At 41.5% G+C, this 19319-nt stretch overlaps 2 protein-coding genes across 25 annotated transcripts in view; one reads left to right on the top strand and one right to left on the bottom strand.

Moving 5' to 3' along the window:
* Window positions 1–2399, bottom strand: part of Trmt1l (tRNA methyltransferase 1L) — a 34914-nt gene extending 32515 nt beyond the window's left edge. For 2 of the 6 annotated variants that reach the window (XM_006979938.4, XM_006979939.4), the window contains exon 1: window positions 1851–2139. In XM_006979938.4, coding sequence (XP_006980000.1) covers window positions 1851–2055 — 205 coding nt within the window. In that variant the 5' untranslated portion in view covers window positions 2056–2139. Of the gene's footprint in view, window positions 1–363; window positions 528–1850 lie in introns of those variants that run through there. The other 4 variants (XM_042258299.2, XM_076547608.1, XM_042258298.2 and 1 more) reach the window with 4 other exon arrangements.
* Swt1 (SWT1 RNA endoribonuclease homolog) overlaps window positions 1406–19319 on the top strand; it is a 67724-nt gene continuing 49810 nt past the window's right edge. For 8 of the 19 annotated variants that reach the window (XR_013043327.1, XM_015998559.3, XM_076547605.1 and 5 more), the window contains exons 1-6: window positions 2645–2784; window positions 7578–7676; window positions 9873–9959; window positions 13287–13370; window positions 17487–17545; window positions 17624–18335. Coding sequence is in view for 16 of the 19 variants with exons in the window: in XM_015998559.3 (XP_015854045.1) it covers window positions 7623–7676; window positions 9873–9959; window positions 13287–13370; window positions 17487–17545; window positions 17624–18335 (996 nt within the window). In the remaining 3 variants the exon portion in view is untranslated. Of the gene's footprint in view, window positions 1661–2327; window positions 2785–5723; window positions 5789–7577; window positions 7677–9872; window positions 9960–13286; window positions 13371–17486; window positions 17546–17623; window positions 18336–19319 lie in introns of those variants that run through there. The other 11 variants (XR_013043329.1, XM_042258294.2, XM_076547606.1 and 8 more) reach the window with 7 other exon arrangements.

The raw sequence follows: 19319 nt of genomic DNA, 5'->3' as shown, positions 1-19319 counted from the left end.
TCTGTGTGTACACACTAAACTACATTTGAAATCATGAAAGGTTCTGTGTCATAGTTCAGACACGTATGTACAAGTTATATAATGTTGCATAAAGGTATGCTTAAACTATTCTGTCATGTAGTACAAAGTAAGAGAGAGAGCCTACTAAGTTAGAAAAAGTTAACTGAAAATGGTGTTATCCACTATTGAAGGAAATTTAAAAACAAAAACAAAAACAAAACCCTGTCTGAAAATTTGTGATAAATCTAAAGTATCTGTCAAATCACTTTTTGGCTTAACAGGGTAGATATTATTCTGTATTTAAAGCAGTCAACTTGTTTTTTGTAACATACTTATAATCAAGAAATAATCAAGAAAGCAAACCTGTTGTTAAATCAGATAAATTCGATATACTAGAAGGTTCTTTCACAACTCCTGTTACTCTCTCCTCAGTTTCCAACTCTAGTTCAGAATCACCATCTTCACCTTGCCTGGCTGCTATGACTGACTTCAAAGGACTAACCAGGTCATCTGCAAATACATCTTTAATAGTTAGTATGTGTTGGAAGGTTTCTTAAACAGCACATGTTCTTCAAGCTACACATTTATTTTAGCATTTATATGCAAATATTTCCAGTCCCTTTCCTCCAACACTTACACACCCTTTTTGAGGCAATGTCTCTTTAAGGAGCTAGGTTGATGTCTAATTTTCCAGCCCCCCCCCCAGTCTCTCAAGTGCTAGGATTGTGGAGCCACATTCTCTGCCCAGTGTCAAGGTATTAAAACGGTGAGGGGGTGAAGAAGGCATGCATTCCCCAAACTCCTGAACTACTTCAATTTAAACATAATCAGGAGGGCAGTTGCTACTTCCTTAAGAGTGTAAAACTCCCCACCCATCAGATTGTAGGTAAAGAGAGAAAGAAAGAAAAAAGGCTGTGCTTTGCACTAAAAGCTAAGCTCTCAAATGACCAGGAGCCCACTGGCTGATTTTGTCCTTCCTGTCACTAGTCCCGCAACTTTTAAACGTGGTTTCACAACTGCAAAACAATTCTCTTAGATTATGACCGATTGGCCTAGGAATAGTCAATATGAATTAATTTCTCATAAGTGCTAATTCTGAAGGAGTATGAAAAGATCATTTTATGGACCACATGACTTGCTGAAAGAACGTGCTGCATCTTTCTTAGGCCCACTGTACAGAGTGTTAAGAAGATCCTTAGAGTGCTAATTACCAATCTTGTGTTTCCTATATGATCCAATAAACCACCACTCAGAACACCTATAAACACTTTCAGGGAACAAAAACGTGGGCTCTTAAGTTTTCACGATCGTCCTCTGATGGAATGAAGTACAAAGCTCAACTGGAATTGAGCAGATTCTTCTCCATACAAGACATGGATTCCAAATTCTTTTGGAAGCCAGATCTACTACAGAAAATTTAGTAAGACAGATTCACCTGTGTGTGTCTGAGTCCTGACTGAAACACGAGGGTTTCTAAATCTTGACGGGCTCTACACCTCAGAGGCTGCCTCCGTACCGTAACAAGTAGAAAGGAGTTATTTAACTATCGTGGATGGAAACTACTAGAGACACTAACCGACACAGCCACTAATCAATCTCACTGTTTATTTTTATCTGCATCACCCCGGCCTTCCCGATGACATCCTCGAGGTTTATGGAGGTATCCCCTTTTCCATTCTGTACTCTTTTTTTCACTCTTACCTGCCGATCTGGTTCCTCCTCCTCCTCCCATGTCCCTAAATCTGCCTTTCCACATTAAAAACCACCCCGGAGAAGGGAGGGCCTCCTCAGCGAGGCACGGTTTCTCGCTTCTCTGCGTGCGGCAGAAAGATCGGGCCGTCTGCACTTACTGCTTTCAGCCTCCTCGGGGACAGAGGCTAGGGACGGGGACAGGGCCGGAGCCGGGGCCGGGGCCGGGGCAAGGGCTGGGGCTGGAGCCGAGTCCGGCGTCGGAGCCGAGTCCAGAGCCGAATCCGGGGCCGGGGTCGGGACCCTGACCTGGGCCTCCTCCTCCTCCTCCTGGGGTGGCAGCTCCTCCTCCGCCATATTCTCCATAGTTACGGCCTCCGTGCCGGGGGACGCGGAGGGGACTCGCGGCGGAGCGAGAGAATTGACGTTAATGCCCACAGGGCCGGATCCAGGGCGGGGGACGCAAATGGGAAGGCTGCAGCCCGTGCCACAGACAGTGACCCGACCCTGTCAGCAGGGAAAACAAAAAAACCAGAGAGCCAGAGGCAGCGGTTCGAGCTTCCCCGGCTTCCCCTTCCCCGAGGCGTTACGACGCCACCACGGACTGCGCAGAAGCGTGTCGCGGACAAGCGTCCAATGAGGAGAAAGAGTGCCGTTTCCTCGGTGCCTCTGGGCTCCCCGGGGCCGCCGCCGAACCCCGCGAAGACTACAAGACCCAGGAGCCCTCGCGCCACCCGGGCGGGGCTCAGTTCCGGCCCTCGGAGGAAGTACACAGAGCTCAGAGAACTCTAGAATTCCCCGGAGCGTTCCGCGCCTGGAAGGAGGGGGGGGGGGGGAGTGTGAGGTCCGAGTCAGAGCGCGGAACTACATTTCCCAGCGTGCAGCGGGCTCGGGAAGGAACCCTTGGCATCCGCGGGGGACTGGGGAGTCGCCGCCGCCGCCTCCTCCGCCGCCGCCTCCGCTGCCGCCGCCGCCTGCGGCGCTGGTAAGTTAGGGTGCTGCGAACTCGTGGGCTTGTCGCTGGGCAACAGCGCCTTTCACGTCTTGGCCTCCGCTGCCCCGGCGCCGGCCGGGCTCGGGACTTGGCGAGCGGAGGTATGGCGGGACGCTTGTGTGGAGGGTGTGGCGGGGAGCCAGGTTGCTCCAGCTGAGGTGAGGGAGGGTGGTGGATGGCGGCTTCCGAGGGGCGTGGGCCTCGGCAGGGTAGGCAGCGTCGCGGGGGCGCTCTTTGGTCAGCCCCCGCTGAGGGAGAGTCCTGGGTCTGCTGCACCCCCAACTTTACTCACACTCCTGACCGGACCCCCCCTTTTCACTTTTTTTGGTTGGTTGGTTGGTTTGTTTGTTTTGCTTCAACCTCAACGTGACCAGAGGCAAGGGCGGTGTGGTTGGAGGAGGTGGTTTTTGCTGTGAATCGCCGAGGTCGGCGCTTCCCGACACTTGGATGCATTTTAGGTTCTCCAAGCTAGAGGACCAGTGAACCCTCTGCACCTCGGATTTTCTCTTTTTATTTTTTATTTATTTTTATCCTGGACTAGTTTAGCACCGAAGCCTTTTTTTTTTTTTTTTTTTTTTTTTTTTTTTTTTTTTTATTCCTAATAAGCACGTTGGGGCAGACGGGAAAACAAAACAAACTAAAAAAAAAAAACCCAAACCGAAACAAAAAAAAATTGAATTTTCTTTTTGGTTGCCCCGCTTGGGACTGTCTTGAACGTTAAAGGCGGTAGGGAAGGTTCTCCCCCCGCGAATCTTCTGCAAGTTCTAAAGCCCCTTTAAAGGCTGCGAATGTGCTTATCTCAGCGGTAGAGCATTTGCCTCGCTCTTCAGCACAAGCTTGTGGGTTGGAGGCCTGACACCACAAGACAGCCACAGCCCTTTTAGTCAGTCCATCACCTCTTTTTTTTTTTGGGTTTTTCGAGACAGGGTTTCTCTGCGTAGCTTTGCGCCTTTCCTGGAGCTCACTTGGTAGCCCAGGCTGGCCTCGAACTCACAGAGATCCGCCTGGCTCTGCCTCCCGAGTGCTGGGATTAAAGGCATGCGCCACCACCGCCGCCACCACCGCCCGGCCCATCACCTCTTTTTGACATGTATTCTTTTTTTTTTTTTTTTTTTTTTTTTTTGGTTTTTCGAGACAGGGTTTCTCTGTGTAGCTATGCGCCTTTCCTGGAGCTCACTTGACATGTATTCTTATGTGTAGAGTTGACTTGACTCTTTAACAGTTGTTGAAGTGAGATAGCAGCTCCGATCACAGCTTAGAGAAACGCTAACTCGATCAGTGCACCATCCAAGACTTCCTAATATTTTTAATTTCCAGAACCCCTCCCCCACCCCACCCCTCACTCCTCAGCTCTTGGCAGCATTTGTGAGGTTGAGGATGAAACCCAGGACTTTGGGTACGAATAGCAAGCGCTGTATCATGTCTCTAAAAGACATCCTCAGCACTTGGTTTTCTTTTTTAATGTATAAAAGATTAGATGCTTAATTTGAAAGCTTGACTCAATATTCTAACCTCATTTAATGCCAGCTAGAAAACACATGATAAGTAAATGTTAACATGGGAATTCAGTGGCAGTTTTAGTTCAGAATTTCTAAGCATGAAGTAATTTTCGGTTTAAAAACTTAAGAGAGTATACTTAAGCACCAGTTGCATTGCCAAATAAGCTATCTCATCTTTTTGTTTTGTTTTTTGTTTTTTCTAGACAGGGTCTCTCTATGTAGCCTTGGATGTCCTGGAACTTACTCTGTAGACCAGGCTGGCCTAGAACTCAGAGGTGCACCTGCCTCTGTCTCCTGAGAGTCCTGGGAATTAAAGACATGCACCACCATTATGCAGCTGTTATTTCATATCTTTTATTTATTGTGGATACAGTGTCTTGCTTGCATGTTTGCCTGCAGGCCAGAAGAGAGCACCAGATGTCATGAATGGTTGTGAGCCACCATGTGGTTGCTGGGAATTGAACTCAGGACCTCTGGAAAAGCAGCCTGTGCCCTTAACTGCTGAGCCATCTCTCTAGCCCCATTATTTCCCACAGTTTTGTGGATCAGGAATTAAAAATTAGCTTATTGGGTAGATCGGGCTTTGAGTCTTTAATGAGGATACAGTGAGGCTATCTGCTAGGTCCGCTGTCTGACAAGGGTCAGCTTCAAAGTCACTCCTGTGTCAGAAACTTGGTTTTGGTTGCTGGGTGTGACTTTCCATGGACACGGACACGTATCCTGGACCTGAGTATCATTTAGGACTTGGTGTCTGGCTTTCCCCAGAATGAGTAATCTAAGACAAAAAGACAGAAGCCACATGTCTTCTATGAGGTAACTACGTGCCATCTATGCTGGTTGGTTTTGTTTGTTTGTTTGTTTTTGAGACAGGGTTTCCTCTGTGTAGCCTTGGCCACCCTAGAACTAGCTCTGTAGACCAGGCTGTCCTGGAACTCACTCTGTAGCCCAGGCTGGCCTCGAACTCACAGAGATCCGCATGCCTCTGCCTCCCGAGTTCTGGGATTAAAGAGGTGCGCCACCACCGCCCAGGTGGAAGAAGGAATCTTAGTTGAGAAAAATGGCTCTGTAGACAAGTCGATAGGGCATGGGTGGTTTTTTTTTTTTTTTTTTTGGTTGGTTGGTTTTTTTTTTTTTTTTTTTCGAGACAGGGTTTCTCTGTGTAGCTTTGCACCTTTCCTGAATCTCACTTTGTAGCCCAAGCTGGCCTCGAACTCACAAAGATCCGCCTGGTTCTGCCACCCGAGTGCTGGGATTAAAGGCATGTGCCTCCAACGTCCGGTGGGCATGTTCTTAATTAGTGATTGATGTGGGAGGGCCCAGCCTATTCTGGCTTCTGACCAGGTGGTCCTGCTGTGTATAAGAAAGCTGGCTGAGCAAGCCAGTAAGCAATATTCCTCATCAGTATTCCTCCTCTGCATCAGCAGTTCCTGCCTCTATCCAGATCCCTACCCTGCTTGGGTTATTGCTCTGACTTCCCTCTGTGATGGATGGTCTGTGATGTGGAAGTGAAAGTGAAATAAATTCTTTCTTCCCCAGGTTGCTTTTGATCATGGCAATAGAAATCCTAGCTAGTATACCATGCAGTGATATCCTGTTGATTTTACAGGTCAGCCATGTTTGTTGTGGAAGACACTATAGAAGCATTATAGTAGTGAGCTATAGTTTTTTTTTTTGGGGAACTGTGGCAGGGCTTCTTAGAAATTTTCTACCTTTGACCCTTTTTCGCTTGAGAAATTTTTATTGGACCCAGTGATATGGGGATCTAAAATATATGCAAATCAAACATTTACTGGAGATAAATCTTTATTTAAAATTTTTTAATATATATAATTTGATTATTTATTAAAGGTAAAAGCAAATTTGTATACTAATGAAATGTGTTTATTTTTATATAAAAATTAAATCTTAACTGAATATTTGATACTACAATAACATCTTTAACTTTTCAGAGATGATTGATAATTTGATTTTATAATCATCAATGCTGAGAACATTGCTTCACATAAATATGTAATGCATATCAGCAAAAATATGTCTGGGATCATTTCAAAAATTGTTGGAAAGTTTTTTCCTAATCTCAAAGCAAAATTAATTTAACTTTTTAAAAATATGAAACTGGCCGGGCGGTGGTGGCGCACGCCTTTAATCCCAGCACTCGGGAGGCAGAGCCAGGCGGATCTCTGTGAGTTCGAGGCCAGCCTGGGCTACCAAGTGAGCTCCAGGAAAGGCGCAAAGCTACACAGAGAAACCCTGTCTCGAAAAACCAAAAAAAAAAAAAAAAAAAAAAAAAAAAAAAATATGAAACTGAAGTCAGCAAACTCAAACATCAATTTGCATGCAAACTTTTTAACACAGTACCGTCCAAAGATATAGTATTTGAATGCTTACATGCTGAAGAATTGCTGTAGGAAGATATTAAAATTCTTTGTTTTCTATAACCAAGTCATTATAATGTGTTTCTATAAGAGCAGAAAATTTTGCATGGCCGGTAAAAACACTGCAGTTCATGACATACAATAGTCATGAATATGAGCCAAGGTGTTTTAGGCAGTTGTAGCTGGGGTTTTGTGGGTATGAGGGCATGCAAAATACAAAATGCACATACACTGTGTTCAAGGCTGCAGTGAAGTCACATGATACAGTACTAGTCGGTATAGCCAGAAATATGTAGGATTAATTACACATGCTCAGTTAATTTTTAGGCTTGATGTGTTCAGAAACCTTTTAATGTTGCCAATATAAGGTTGTTTGTTTGGGAGGGGTGTTGGTTTTTTTTTTATTCCCTTTCTCTTATTGTGTCTTCCATGCTACTGGAATGAAATTCTTTTTTTTTTGTTTTTCAAGACAGGGTTTCTCTGTGTAGCTTTGCGCCTTTCCTGGAACTCATTTGGTAGCCCAGGCTGGCCTGGAACTCACAGAGATCCGCCTGCCTCTGCCTCCCGAGTGCCACCACCGCCCGGCCTGGAATGAAATTCTTTAGACAAGAGAAGACTACTACTATAAGCCAGAAGGTTTAGCATGAATTCAGCTATTATCGTAGACTGTCTTTGAAGGCAAACATTTTTGGTACTTAAGAGATTGTTTTTAGAAGTTTGTTGACTGTTCATGTGTTAATTTTGTAAGTTATTTTCCCTGTTAGCTACCAGCATTAAATCTTACTTATTTTATTTGTTTTTTTTTTTTTTTGAAACAGGGTCTCACTGTATAGCCTGCCACTGTCTCCTGAATGCAGTGCAGGGAGATCTTATTTTATACAACTTTACTTACTTATTTGAATCATGAATGACCAGGAATAATTTGATTACTTGGCTTGTAGTCTTTGTTATATTCATATTGTCACTGCCAGCTATTTACTGTTTTTTGGACTTCACTTTAATGATGTCCTGTCCCAATAGATCTGGTGATGTTTCCAGTCTCTGACCATCGTATCCCAGCACAGAATGCTGCTCTGTACTACCAGTGCCCACAAGCTTGAGACTGTTTATGACCATAAGGTATGGCTATGGCTATCCTATCAATTTCTTTTCTGTTTTTTTGTTTTTGTTTTTTTTCCCCTTGTCAGATGGTACTGACTTGGTCTAAAGCAGGGATTGAAAAGTAAAACTGGGTTAGGAAATGGACAGAGAATCTGTGGTTTAGGAAAGAATTGGAAATAGCTCAGAATAAAAAAGTTGACTACAGAGAATTAATTCACTCATTCATTCACTTAGTCATTCATGAATATGTCTCCAGTTTTTGCTTTGTTCTTTTAAATAGTCTTACTCTTAAGAACTTATTATGTAGCCCTATCTGGCCTGGGACTTGCAACAATCCTCTATGCTATGGCTTCCAAAATACTGAGATTATAGGTGTGTTCTATCTAATAAGCCTATTTACCTTCCAAGTTTTTAATGCAACACACTTTTCAAGGAACTCTAGGGCTAGTAGAAAGCCAACCACATAGGTATTTATTTAGATCCTGCTATATACATCTTGGTGCAAAGTATTTTAAAATTTTTATTATTGTGTGTGCATAAGTGTCAGTGCGTACTTGTCACAGAGCATGTATGGAAATGAAAGGATAACTTTCAGGAGTCACTTCTCTTTTACCATGGGATTGGGAGATGAAATTCAGGTCATCAGGCTTGTGCAGGAAGTACTTTTGTCCACTAAGCCATCTTACCAATCTCAAAGTAATTTTTATATCTATTATACTCTGGCTCCTTAAAAAATATTCTAGGGCTGGCTGGTGGTAGTGGTGGCGGCGGCACACTGTGGTGATATATTGTGCACACCAATAAAACTTATCTGGGGATCAGAGGACAAAGCCAGCCACTAGATTAGACATAGAGGCCAGACTGTGGTGGCACACACCTTTAATCCTATCTCTGTGAATTCAAGGCCACACTGGGAACAGAGTTGAGTAGTGGTGTCACACGCCTTTAATCCCAGCACTTGAGATCTTATGCCTTTGCTTGGAAAGCACACATGCCTTTGATCCTAGGACATGGCTGCATGGAGAACGGTGAGGAGACAGGAACTAAGCAGCAGTTCAACTGAGCCCCTCAGGGGTGAGGACTTGAGGCTTTTAGTCTGAGGATTGGTGGAAATAGGATCAGCTGAGGAGTTGCCGAGGTGATGTTGGCTGTGACTTGTTCTGTTTCTCTGATCTTTTAGCTTTCACCTCAATATCTGGCTCTGGTTTTTTTTTTGTTTTTTTTTTTTTTAATTTTTTTTTATTAATACCTTTTAAGATTTGCATTACAGAGCACACCTTTAATCCTAGCACTTGGAAGGCAGAGGCTAATGGATCTCTGAGTTAGAGGCCAGCCTGGTCTACAGATCAAGTTCCAGGACAGCCAGATCTGCACAGAGAAACTCAGTCTCAAAAAACAAAACAGAAGCAAAAAGATGTTCTAGGATAAGTTACCTCTGTTTTACATAAGATGAACCTGGGGCTTAGAAACATGTATGCAGTTGGTTTGAAGTATCACATAATGAGTGACAATGTGTTGAGAAATGAAGAATTATGGTTAATCTGTTTTCAGGAGTAAGGAGGGCAAAACAAACAGTCTTTTTAGGCAGCCAGAATGCTGATCTGATGCTTAAGGGAGAAGGGAGAGTTTCAGGGCTTTGTCTTGAGAACCATTTCTGAAAAGTTGATTGACGAAGCTGAAGGAGCAGATCTTTAGGCAAGAGAATGTAAGTAAAGAAAAGAATCAGTGAGAGAACTGTATCTTGAGAGTGATTAGAAATTGTTGCTATGCAGAGGGCCTTTAAAGCTTCCATCAAAGGGCAAACCTAGATTAAAGGACAACCTGTGATTCAGATAATTCTCCCCTTGAGTTCACCAAGGAAAACTGAAGGGCCATCCGATAGCCAGAAGGAAATGCCTTTAGGTGTGCCTTTTGGGGAAGTATGTCTTGAGGTGGCTCTGAGCCTTAGTATCTTTAAACTCTAAATGAGCCTGGCACTCCCAGGAAATAAAGTTGTTCTCTTTCCTCAGTGAAAGAAACCCAGAGAGTCACTGTGAATCTGTGGTCATTGATCTTTCCTTAGAACTCCAAGTTTTAGCTTTTGCTGTGCTGATTTTAGCAAGAAAACGAAAAACATTTTGTAAAACTCCAGTCCTATAGAACTAAGGGAAGAGTGGCTTGTGATATATTTTTTATTGTGATGGAAAAAAAATGTGTTTTGAATGTTTCTTTTAGTTTCTCAAGATGTCTGTCAAAGAATCTTGTGAGAAAGAAGAAAAGTCTCAGAAAAAACAGACCACCTCTCCATCAACTTTTGTTGAAGTAAGAATTTTAGTTTGCAGGATCTATCTCTGGTGTATGAGCTGGCTTTATGGAGCCCATTACCTATGGTGGGAGGCCTTGTTCAGCTGTGATGCAGAGGGGAGGGGCTTGGTCCTGCCTCAACTGATTGTGCCAGGCTTTTCGGACTCCCCATGGGAGCCCTTATCCTTTTGGAGGAGGTGATGACATAAAAATTTCTGCTCATCAGTCCCACGGGAAAGGCATTTGCTTTCCATTTTATTTAATTGGCGTTATTTAATTTATTGCAAATCTACGGGGTAGTTTACTTTTATTATCCAAATCACAGATAAGAAATTGAGGCTTACAGAGTAGTTTTCTCTATATGTGCTCTCTTCAAGACTGGTGCTGGTTTCTGTGTTACTAACTCCATCGGTTAACTCAGAGCTGTCTTCCTTGACATCTCAGCAGTGTTTGCTATAGTTGATTATACCTTTTCCTTGAAACTCTTTCCTGACTTGACTTTGCTTTGTTAATTTTCCTTGTCTCTTGGTGACTGTTTTTCATATTTCTTTTTTTTTTTTTTTTGCTTTTTTTTCGAGACAGGGTTTCTCTGTGTAGCTTTGCGCCTTTCCTGGAACTCGCTTTGGAGACCAGGCTAGCCTCAAACTCACAGAGATCCGCCTGGCTCTGCCTCCCAAGTGCTGGGATTAAAGGCGTGCGGCGCCGGCACCGGCGCCGCCGCCGCCACCACCACCCTGCTCATATTTCTTTTGATGGTTCCAACCATAGTTTTTTCTTGAAGCAGGATTGTCAAGGCGTTGTTAATATAGCACAGTCTAGACTCAGACTCATTGTCCTCTTGTCTTAGTCTTCCTAAGAGCTGGCATAGAGACATGTGTCACTACACACAGCTCTCACCCTTTTTCTTTTTGTCTGTATCTATCTATCTTATCTATCTATCTATCTATCTATCTATCTATCTATCTATCTATCTATCTATCTAATCTTTCTATCTAATCTATCTATCTATTTTTTTGAGACAGGATGTTTCTACATATAGCCCTGGCTATCCTGGAACTTACTCTGCAGACCAGGCTGACCTTGAACCCAAAGATCCACCTGCCTCTGCCCCCCGAGTGCTGAAATTAAAGGGGTGTTCCACTACACCCAGCTTTCTTACTCATTTTTTTAAGCTCTAACCTTGCAAATACCCAAGCTTAGTTTTCCTCATTTAATAAACTTCAGTTCCGTTCTTTCAGTTTAGACCAAACTTGGTCGTAAGCCTGTACCTGCAGCCAGTCTGTAAGCGATTTCTGTTGGTTTTCTCTTTTTAACATATTCAAAGTCTTACTACTTTCTTTCTTGCTGTTACCACAATCTAAGCAAAGAACTTGTTTTCCTTAGTTATTCCACTGATTTCTAAATTCTTCCCCGTCTCTGCCTTTGCCTCTTGGTTTATTCTTAACACAGTTATGGTGATATTTTATTTGTACTGAAATGTGATTTTAATTTTATGTTAATAAATAAAGTTGCCCTGGGGTCAGAGCTATTAGAGCCATAGCAAGAGCGTGGTGGTTAGAAGAGCTAGGTAGATTTCTGTGTGTTCAGGGATACAGCCAGTATTGGAGACATACGCCTTTAAGACCTGGAGGGCGGTACTTACAATCAGTGACGAGGCAGTCATGTGGTTGGGTTTACAACCAATGAGAAGGCAGAACAGAAAGACTATTTAAAGACAGACAAACAGGAAGAAGCTCTCTCTCGGGGAAGTTAGGAGCACTGCAGGAGGTAAGATTTTAGCTCTGAGCTCTGACCTCTCGGCTTTCTCATTTACATTGGCTCTGTGTTTCTTATTTTAATAAGACGATTGGTTACATCTACACACAGTGACCAATATGATCCTATTGCAATATAAGTCAGATTGTGTCACTTCTCTGCTCCGTACTTTCTTGTGGTTTTCTATGTTAATAGCCCCTCGTTGGGACTGGGAAGGCCATCCACTCTCCCCATTTCATCTTACCATTACTTTCTACTTACTGGCTTCTTTGTTCCAGCCACTTAGGAGCACCTTGTCAGTTATTCCCTTTAAATTGAAAATACACCGTCTGTTCCATTTTAAAAAATGATTTTACTTTTTTTTTTTTGTTGTTTTTTTTTTGTTTTTTTTTTGGTTTTTCGAGACAGGGTTTCTCTGTGTAGCTTTGCGCCTTTTCCTGGAACTCACTTGGTAGCCCAGGCTGGCCTCGAACTCACAGAGATCCGCCTGGCTCTGCCTCCCGAGTGCTGGGATTAAAGGCGTGCGCCACCACCGCCCGACCCAAAAAATGATTTTACTTTTTAAATTATGTATATAAGTGTGTGTCTGTCTGAACATGTGAGTACAGGTGCCGAGGAATCTATAAGAGGACTTTAGATCCCCTAAGCCTAAGCTGCATGCAGGTATGAATTGCCTGATATGGGTGTCAGGAACCAAGTAAGTCCACTGTAAGAACAGTACGTATTCTTAACCTCTTAGCCATCTCTCCATCCATGTTTCTTTTTATTTTAGATAGGGTCTTAAGTATCCAGGTTGGCCTCAAAATCCTGGGGACTAGGAATGACCTTGAGTGTCTGATCATCCTGTTCCCACCTCCTGAGTACTTGGATTGCAAGTGTGCACCGCTCTGCTGGTGTATATAGTGCTGAAGATTGCATACAAGGCCTTATGCATGGTAGACAGTCTACCTACTGAGCCACATATCCAATCCTTGTTTCTTTAGTTAGGTCTCCATTCAGCTGTCAGTTTATTAATCGAACCTTTTATGAACACATTTAAAAATGGCAGGTCTTCCTTCTTATAGCTCTTTACCCTTCTTGTCTACCTTCTCTTGTTTTATTTCATCCAAAGCATCATCTGATATTCTAAACTTATTAGTTGTTTATTTGTAAATTTCTGCACTAGATCTTAACCTTTATGGAAACAAGAACTTACTTATTTGTGTTTGTTTGTTTGTTTGTTTATTTTAAAGGCTCAATTCATGGTCTGATACATTTTTGGTACATAGTAGATACTTCAAACAACATTGTCTTCAGCCTTTTGAGTTCATGAGCCACTGAGAAGTAGGACATCCAGTTTTCTTTTATGAACTGAATAGTGCTGTGGCAATGCTTCTTACCTGACTGTACTTACATTTTCTCCAGTTGTTAAGCACCCAGGACTTCTAATTTCTCTTTGAGTCCTCCTAGTTGAGCTCCCTCCTTTCTTATTAAAGTTTGTGTCTCTAAATGAGCTTGTTTTTGAAAGAGAATGTCAATTTATAATAGTGATTAAGTCATGCTTTATTTTGTGCTTTTATGTTCATTTTTCCTCCTGAATGGTGTTTTTAGGACAAGAAGGAGGGAGAAATATCAGCCGGCTCTACTAGTTCAGCATACTGTGTTAAACCTGTTTCAACAAAGAAGAGAAAATTGGTAAGTGTTTAGATACCATAACTCAATAAATACTATTTATCTTGAAGGGTTTTTTTGTTTGTTTTTTTAATTTTCATGAGATTGACTCTTACTATATTGTTGAGGCTGGCCTTGAACTCTTGGATGAATCAGTCCTCCTGTTTTACTCTTCCAAGTAGTTGGAACTATAGGCATGTGATACTCAGTGCACTTTGACATAGTAAAGTTTTGATGTCCAGTTAAAGGGTTTATGATACAAAATTTCTCTCTGTATTTTTCTACAATTTTTTTCTATTATGCTTAACTTGTGAAAGCCAATAAAAACCAATGTTTTGTTTTTCCTTTTATTTGCCAAAAGTCATTTGTCAGGTTTTTGCTTTTTTTGAGGCAGAGTTTCACTCGGTAGCCTTGGCTGGCCTAGAGCTTGATAACATAAACCAGGCTGGCCTCAAACTCAGAGATATCTGCCTGCCTCTCGTGAGTGCTGGGATTAACCACATGTGTCACCACCCCCAGCAGGTTTTATTTTTTATGTTGGTAGACCCTATTACATAGAGTTAGGCAACATGGAAATAAATTCAGAGAGTTTTTCTGTCTTCTTATATATACTGTTATATTTGTTTTTACAGTTTATTTATTTATTTATTGAGACAAGTTCTTGCTATGTAGCTCATAGATCAAGTAGATCTGGAATCCTGGAACTTGGAATCTTCCTGCCTCTCAAGTGCTAAAATCATAGGCATGTACCACCAGGCTTGGCTTACATTCTCTTTTTGAAGTAATTGAAGTAGATACATTGCTTATAGATTGAGATAAAAAAAATTGAGATGCACAAAATCAAATATTTTGTTCACTAATATAAAATTAAATGCAAGAGCAGTGCCAAATCTAGAGTTCTTTCTGTTTTTTCACTAATGGTGAAAACAGTAACAGCCAATTAAACACATGAAGCTAGTTCATGGGCAGCTCATGAAGTACTGGCCACAGGCAAAGGTGTCAGAGAAATCTGCTTCCCCACTCCCATTGTTGGGAATCCCACAAGAATACTAAGCTATGCAACCATGAGATGTATGTAGAGGATCTAGCTCAGACCCATAGGGGATCCATGCTTGTCACTTCAGTTTCTGTGACCTATGAGTCCTGCTTAGTTGATTCTGTGGGCCTTGTTCTCCTGGTGTCCTCTACCCCTCTGGTTCTATCCTTCCTCTCCCTATTCTGCAGGGTTCCCCTTACTTCACCTAGTGTTTGGCTGTAGGTCTCTGTATCTGCTCAGATCAGTTGCTGGATGATGCCCCTCTGATGACAACTGGGCTAGGCACCGATCTATGAGAATATAGCAGAATATCCTTAGGAATCTTTTTTTTTCTTTACCGATTGTGTTTGGTTCTATCCTGGGTCTCTGGGCTGTCCTGCCTCTGGTTTCTGGCCATCCAGGCAGTGTCAGGCATGGGCTCTCTATGGTGGTATGGGCAACAAGTTGGACCAGTCATGGATTAGCCACTCCACAAATTCTGTACCACCATTGCCCCAGCACATCTTGTAGGCAGGACAGTTTGTAGGTTGAAAGTTTTGTGACTGCGTTGATGTCCCTGTCCTACTGCTAGGAGCCTTGCTTGGTTATAGAAGATGGCCAGTTCGTTCTCTGTATCCCCATTACTAGGAGGCTTTGATAGGGTCGCTCTCACAGATTGCAAGGAGTTTCCACTGCACTAGGTTTCTACACCCCCCGCCCCAAATGCCCACCAATTGCAGTTATCTGTCTCAGTACTCTTTCTCTCTGTCTCTTTTACACACTTACCCTGGCCTGATCCCTCCTGTTTCCATCTCCACCCATCCTCAGTTCACCTACAAAATCTACTCTATTTTCCCTTCCCCTTGAGCCTTCTTGTTACTTAGGCTCTCTGAGTCTGTGGATTGTGGCATGTTTGTCCTTCACTTAACAGCTGATGTCCACTTACAAGTGAGTACATACCATGTTTGACTTTCTGGGTTTAGGTTACCTCACTCAGGTTGATCTTTTCTAATTCCATCCATTTGCCTGCAAATTTCATGATGTCGTTTTTTTAACATCTGAGTAATACTCCATTGTGTAAATATATCATATTTTCTTTATCCATTCTTTAGTTAAGAGACATTTAGGTTGTTTTCAGTTTCTTGCTATTATTAATAAGTCTCTATGAACATAATTATGGTAGTGTCCTCTGGGTATATGCCCAAGAGTGGTATAGCTAGGTCTTGACATAGATCAATTCCCAGTTTTCTGAGGAACCACCATATTGATTTTCATAGTGGCTGTACTATTTTGCACTCCCACCAGCAGTGGATGAGTGTTCCCCTTGCTCCACATCCTTGCCAGCGTGAGCTGTCACTTGTGTTTTTTATCTTAGCCATTCTGACAGGTATAAGGTAGAATCTTAAAGTAGTTTTAATTTGCATTTCCCTGATGGCTAAGGATGTTGAACATAAAATGATATTCTTAGACTGTAAGACTAGAACTTGTTCTAGGTGAATAAGCAGTGAGTATCTTGTGCAATACTGCACATTAGGTTAAAGTTTAAAAATTCTAAATACTTAGGCTATATTAAATATATTAAAGCATTTTTCTTCAATAATAGATCAGCCTTAACGTAGTCTTTTCAGTTTATAAACTTTACTACTCAGCCTTTTGACTCATTTGTAATAACAGTTTAAAACACATTATTGAATGTACAAAATAATTTTTCTTTGTATTTTTGTGAATTTCTTCTATGTAACTTAAATTTTTTTCTTTAAAATTTTTTGTTGCCGGGTGGTGGTGGCGCACGCCTTTAATCCCAGCACTCGGGAGGCAGAGCCAGGCGGATCTCTGTGAGTTCGAGGCCAGCCTGGGCTACCAAGTGAGCTCCAGGAAAGGCGCAAAGCTACGCAGAGAAACCCTGTCTCAAAAAACCAAAAAAAAAAAAATTTTTTTTGTTAAAAACTAAGACACACAGACACTGGCTAGTTCCCACACAGGGTCAGGGTCAGAATCTCTGGCACATGGCATTGTCATCTGTGCTTTCTTCTGGCACACCTCCAAAGACATGCCTGAGACTTTCTTGAGGCTTCACCTCTTAGAAGTTGTCACAGTTTGCTTGGTTTGTCTTGGTTTCTCGTCACAGATTGGATTACTAAACAAACAATGTAGTGCTTGCAGCATGAGCATTCTCTATAATGGAAGCCTTTGGTGTTGGGGGCTGTGGTGTTTAAAGCTTTTATGTAGCTTGTTAAGGTCTGCAAAAACTTTTGCAGTGCCCTTCACTGAGCGTTTTCTTGAGAGTTGTTTATGTTCTCCTGAGGTTTCTTTTTCTCATGACTTTTTGCAGCTACGCATTCTTTTCCAGTTTCATCATGGAATCACTATTACATGTGTGCTCTGTCATTGATTGAAATGAAATACTGTGTGGTACCTGATAGTGATTAAATTTGAGTTTATTGTTTCTATATCAGTCTTCTAGTGTTGGGGGTCAGACCCAAGGCCCTGCATATGCTGAGTACACACACTATTAGCCCCCAATCTTATTTGTTCTCTACCAAATTAAATTTGGTCTAATCTTGAGTATTTAATTTATCCTCTTCTCACTGTCCTTTTCCTTCTCTTTGCTCCGTGACAGAATCCCTCTCCTGCTAGCTTGGCTGATTTATATTTTTCTACTGAATTCATATTACTTACTGCTTTTGATCTTTCACCTATACTTATCTTTTCTCACGAGAGTCTTCCACCTTTTAGTGGCAGATGTTTTGAATTCTTAGCACATACTGACTGTATTCTACTTTGACATTCTAGTTAGGCTGTTTATACATATTCTTTATGTCTCCTTTATCTTTTTGTGTCTGGATCCTCAGTATATAGATGGGATCACGGAATTGAGTCAGACAGATGTATTTTGGATCATGACAGTGCTACTAACTTCTACTGTGATGATCAGAAAGATGCCAAACTCTGTAAGCTTTGGATGCTTTGTCTATAAAATAAAGGTGATAATGTCTGCTCCAAAATGATTAGAGATGCAGTAAACTATTATGGTTCATGAACACAGATGTTTCCCATTCTTCTTCCTTGTAACTGTAACAACAGAACACAATTTATATTTTCTAAATAATTTTTTTTAATTTCAGAAACCAGATGATACAGACATTGTATACTATAATACAAACAGAAAACAAGATCTGAAAAGGTAAATTCTCTATTTTTCTTGACATCTTTTTACAGTATGTATAACAAACAAAACCTAAGTTTCTGTGCTGCTTTATAGATTGGCTGTAGAAGTTGACACACCCAGAAAGAGACCAAAATTCAGTTCTTCAATCCAAGGACCTACTAAACTCCAAGTAGCATCATACTCAAATAACAATCAAATTACTTCACAGAGTTGTTCATCAAATGGAATGAAAGATTCTAAACTTAAAGATAGTAAATTGACAAATATTAGAAGTAAGCTTGGTTATGAAATAAAAAAACATAGCAGCATTAAAATTACCAAAGATATGAAGTCTAAAGCTGAAGGCCAGACAAAGGAAAAGAATTGGCCTCATTCATGTATTCAGGAGAATATGAAAGAGCTCAAGAAATCAAAGAACAATAAACTTAGAGACAGTTCTGAAGAATTGGAAAAATGCAAGAAAAATCAACTTCCTCAGAATTATAATTTCAACAATATAACCAAGGAACTATTTGAATCTGGAAGGAAGAAGATCAGCTTCAAAATTCCCAAAAAATCCTCTAACACCATCCAGAAGCTTGTAGAAGAAAATGTCTTTAGTGTAGATTCTAGGAAGTCAAAGATCAAGCAGAAGGAAAAGGATTGCTTGAAAAGTTCCCAGATGTCATTAGATTTGACCAGGCACAAAGCTGGAAACTTGTTTTCAGATTCCGCATGCAAGCAGACTGTTTGTGAGGGGAAAAGAAGAGACCATCAAGAGCATCCAGAAATTAATGGTTCAGATTCTAAGGAAAACTGTACCCAGGTAATGTATAAAATGAAGGATTTGGTTTTAGCAAAAATATTATTTAAAATACTCAGGTTTTAGTTGCTTCTGTTATTGATGATAATCATAGAGGACTGATTCAAATTTAGTCATGCAGATAATGTTTCTGTGTCTTGTTTTATTCCCTTTTATTCCAGCGTCCTTGGGATGATACTGCTACCACCTGGTTTTGGAATCCGGGTAGTATCCAGGTTCTTATGTTCTGGGACAAAGGACTGGACAGAGACATACAGATAGGAGTAATCAAAGGGAGAAAATTTATTCAGAAAGGATACCATTCCAGGCAGTGACAGTTAATTAGAAGATATACTTCTTTTTTTTTTTTTTTTTTTTTTATTTACAAATTGTATGGCCATTAGCTCAAGCTTATTACTGACTAGCTCTTACACTTAAATTAACCCATAATTCTTATTTATGTTTAGCCACATGGTTTGGTACCTTTTCTCAGCTCTGCCTTCACATCTTGCCTTCTCTGTGTCTGGCTGGCAACTCCTGACCCAGCCTAGAAGATATACTTCTAAGGGAGGAAGCAGCTGGGGCAGAGGAACTTGAGCAACTCAACTTTCAACCTACTGCAGAGTTGCAGTTTTATGTTACTTAATGTAGACTTTTAGCTTATTTGCATTTAGCTTATATGCTTTTCTGTGCATACTTGTTACATGCAGTTCTGCATACAACTTCATGTGTTGCATGTCACATCTTAAATTAGAATCTTTTTTTTTTTTTTGGTTTTTCGAGACAGGGTTTCTCTATATAGCTTTGTGCCTTTCCTGGATTTCGCTCTGTAGACCAGGCTGGCCTTGAACTCACAAAGATCTGCCTGCCTCTGCCTCCCAAGTACTGGGATTAAAGGCGTGCGCCACCACCACCCGGCTAGAATCTTAAATCTCTACCCAGGGGTATATAATAAACTTTGCACCTTTTATAAGAGTTGCCGTGGTCATGGTAATAGGACAAGTATTG

Source organism: Peromyscus maniculatus, chromosome 11, assembly GCF_049852395.1.
Source record: "Peromyscus maniculatus bairdii isolate BWxNUB_F1_BW_parent chromosome 11, HU_Pman_BW_mat_3.1, whole genome shotgun sequence".
Classification (NCBI taxonomy): Eukaryota; Metazoa; Chordata; class Mammalia; order Rodentia; family Cricetidae; genus Peromyscus; species Peromyscus maniculatus.
This window is presented reverse-complemented; position numbering and strand designations above follow the sequence as displayed.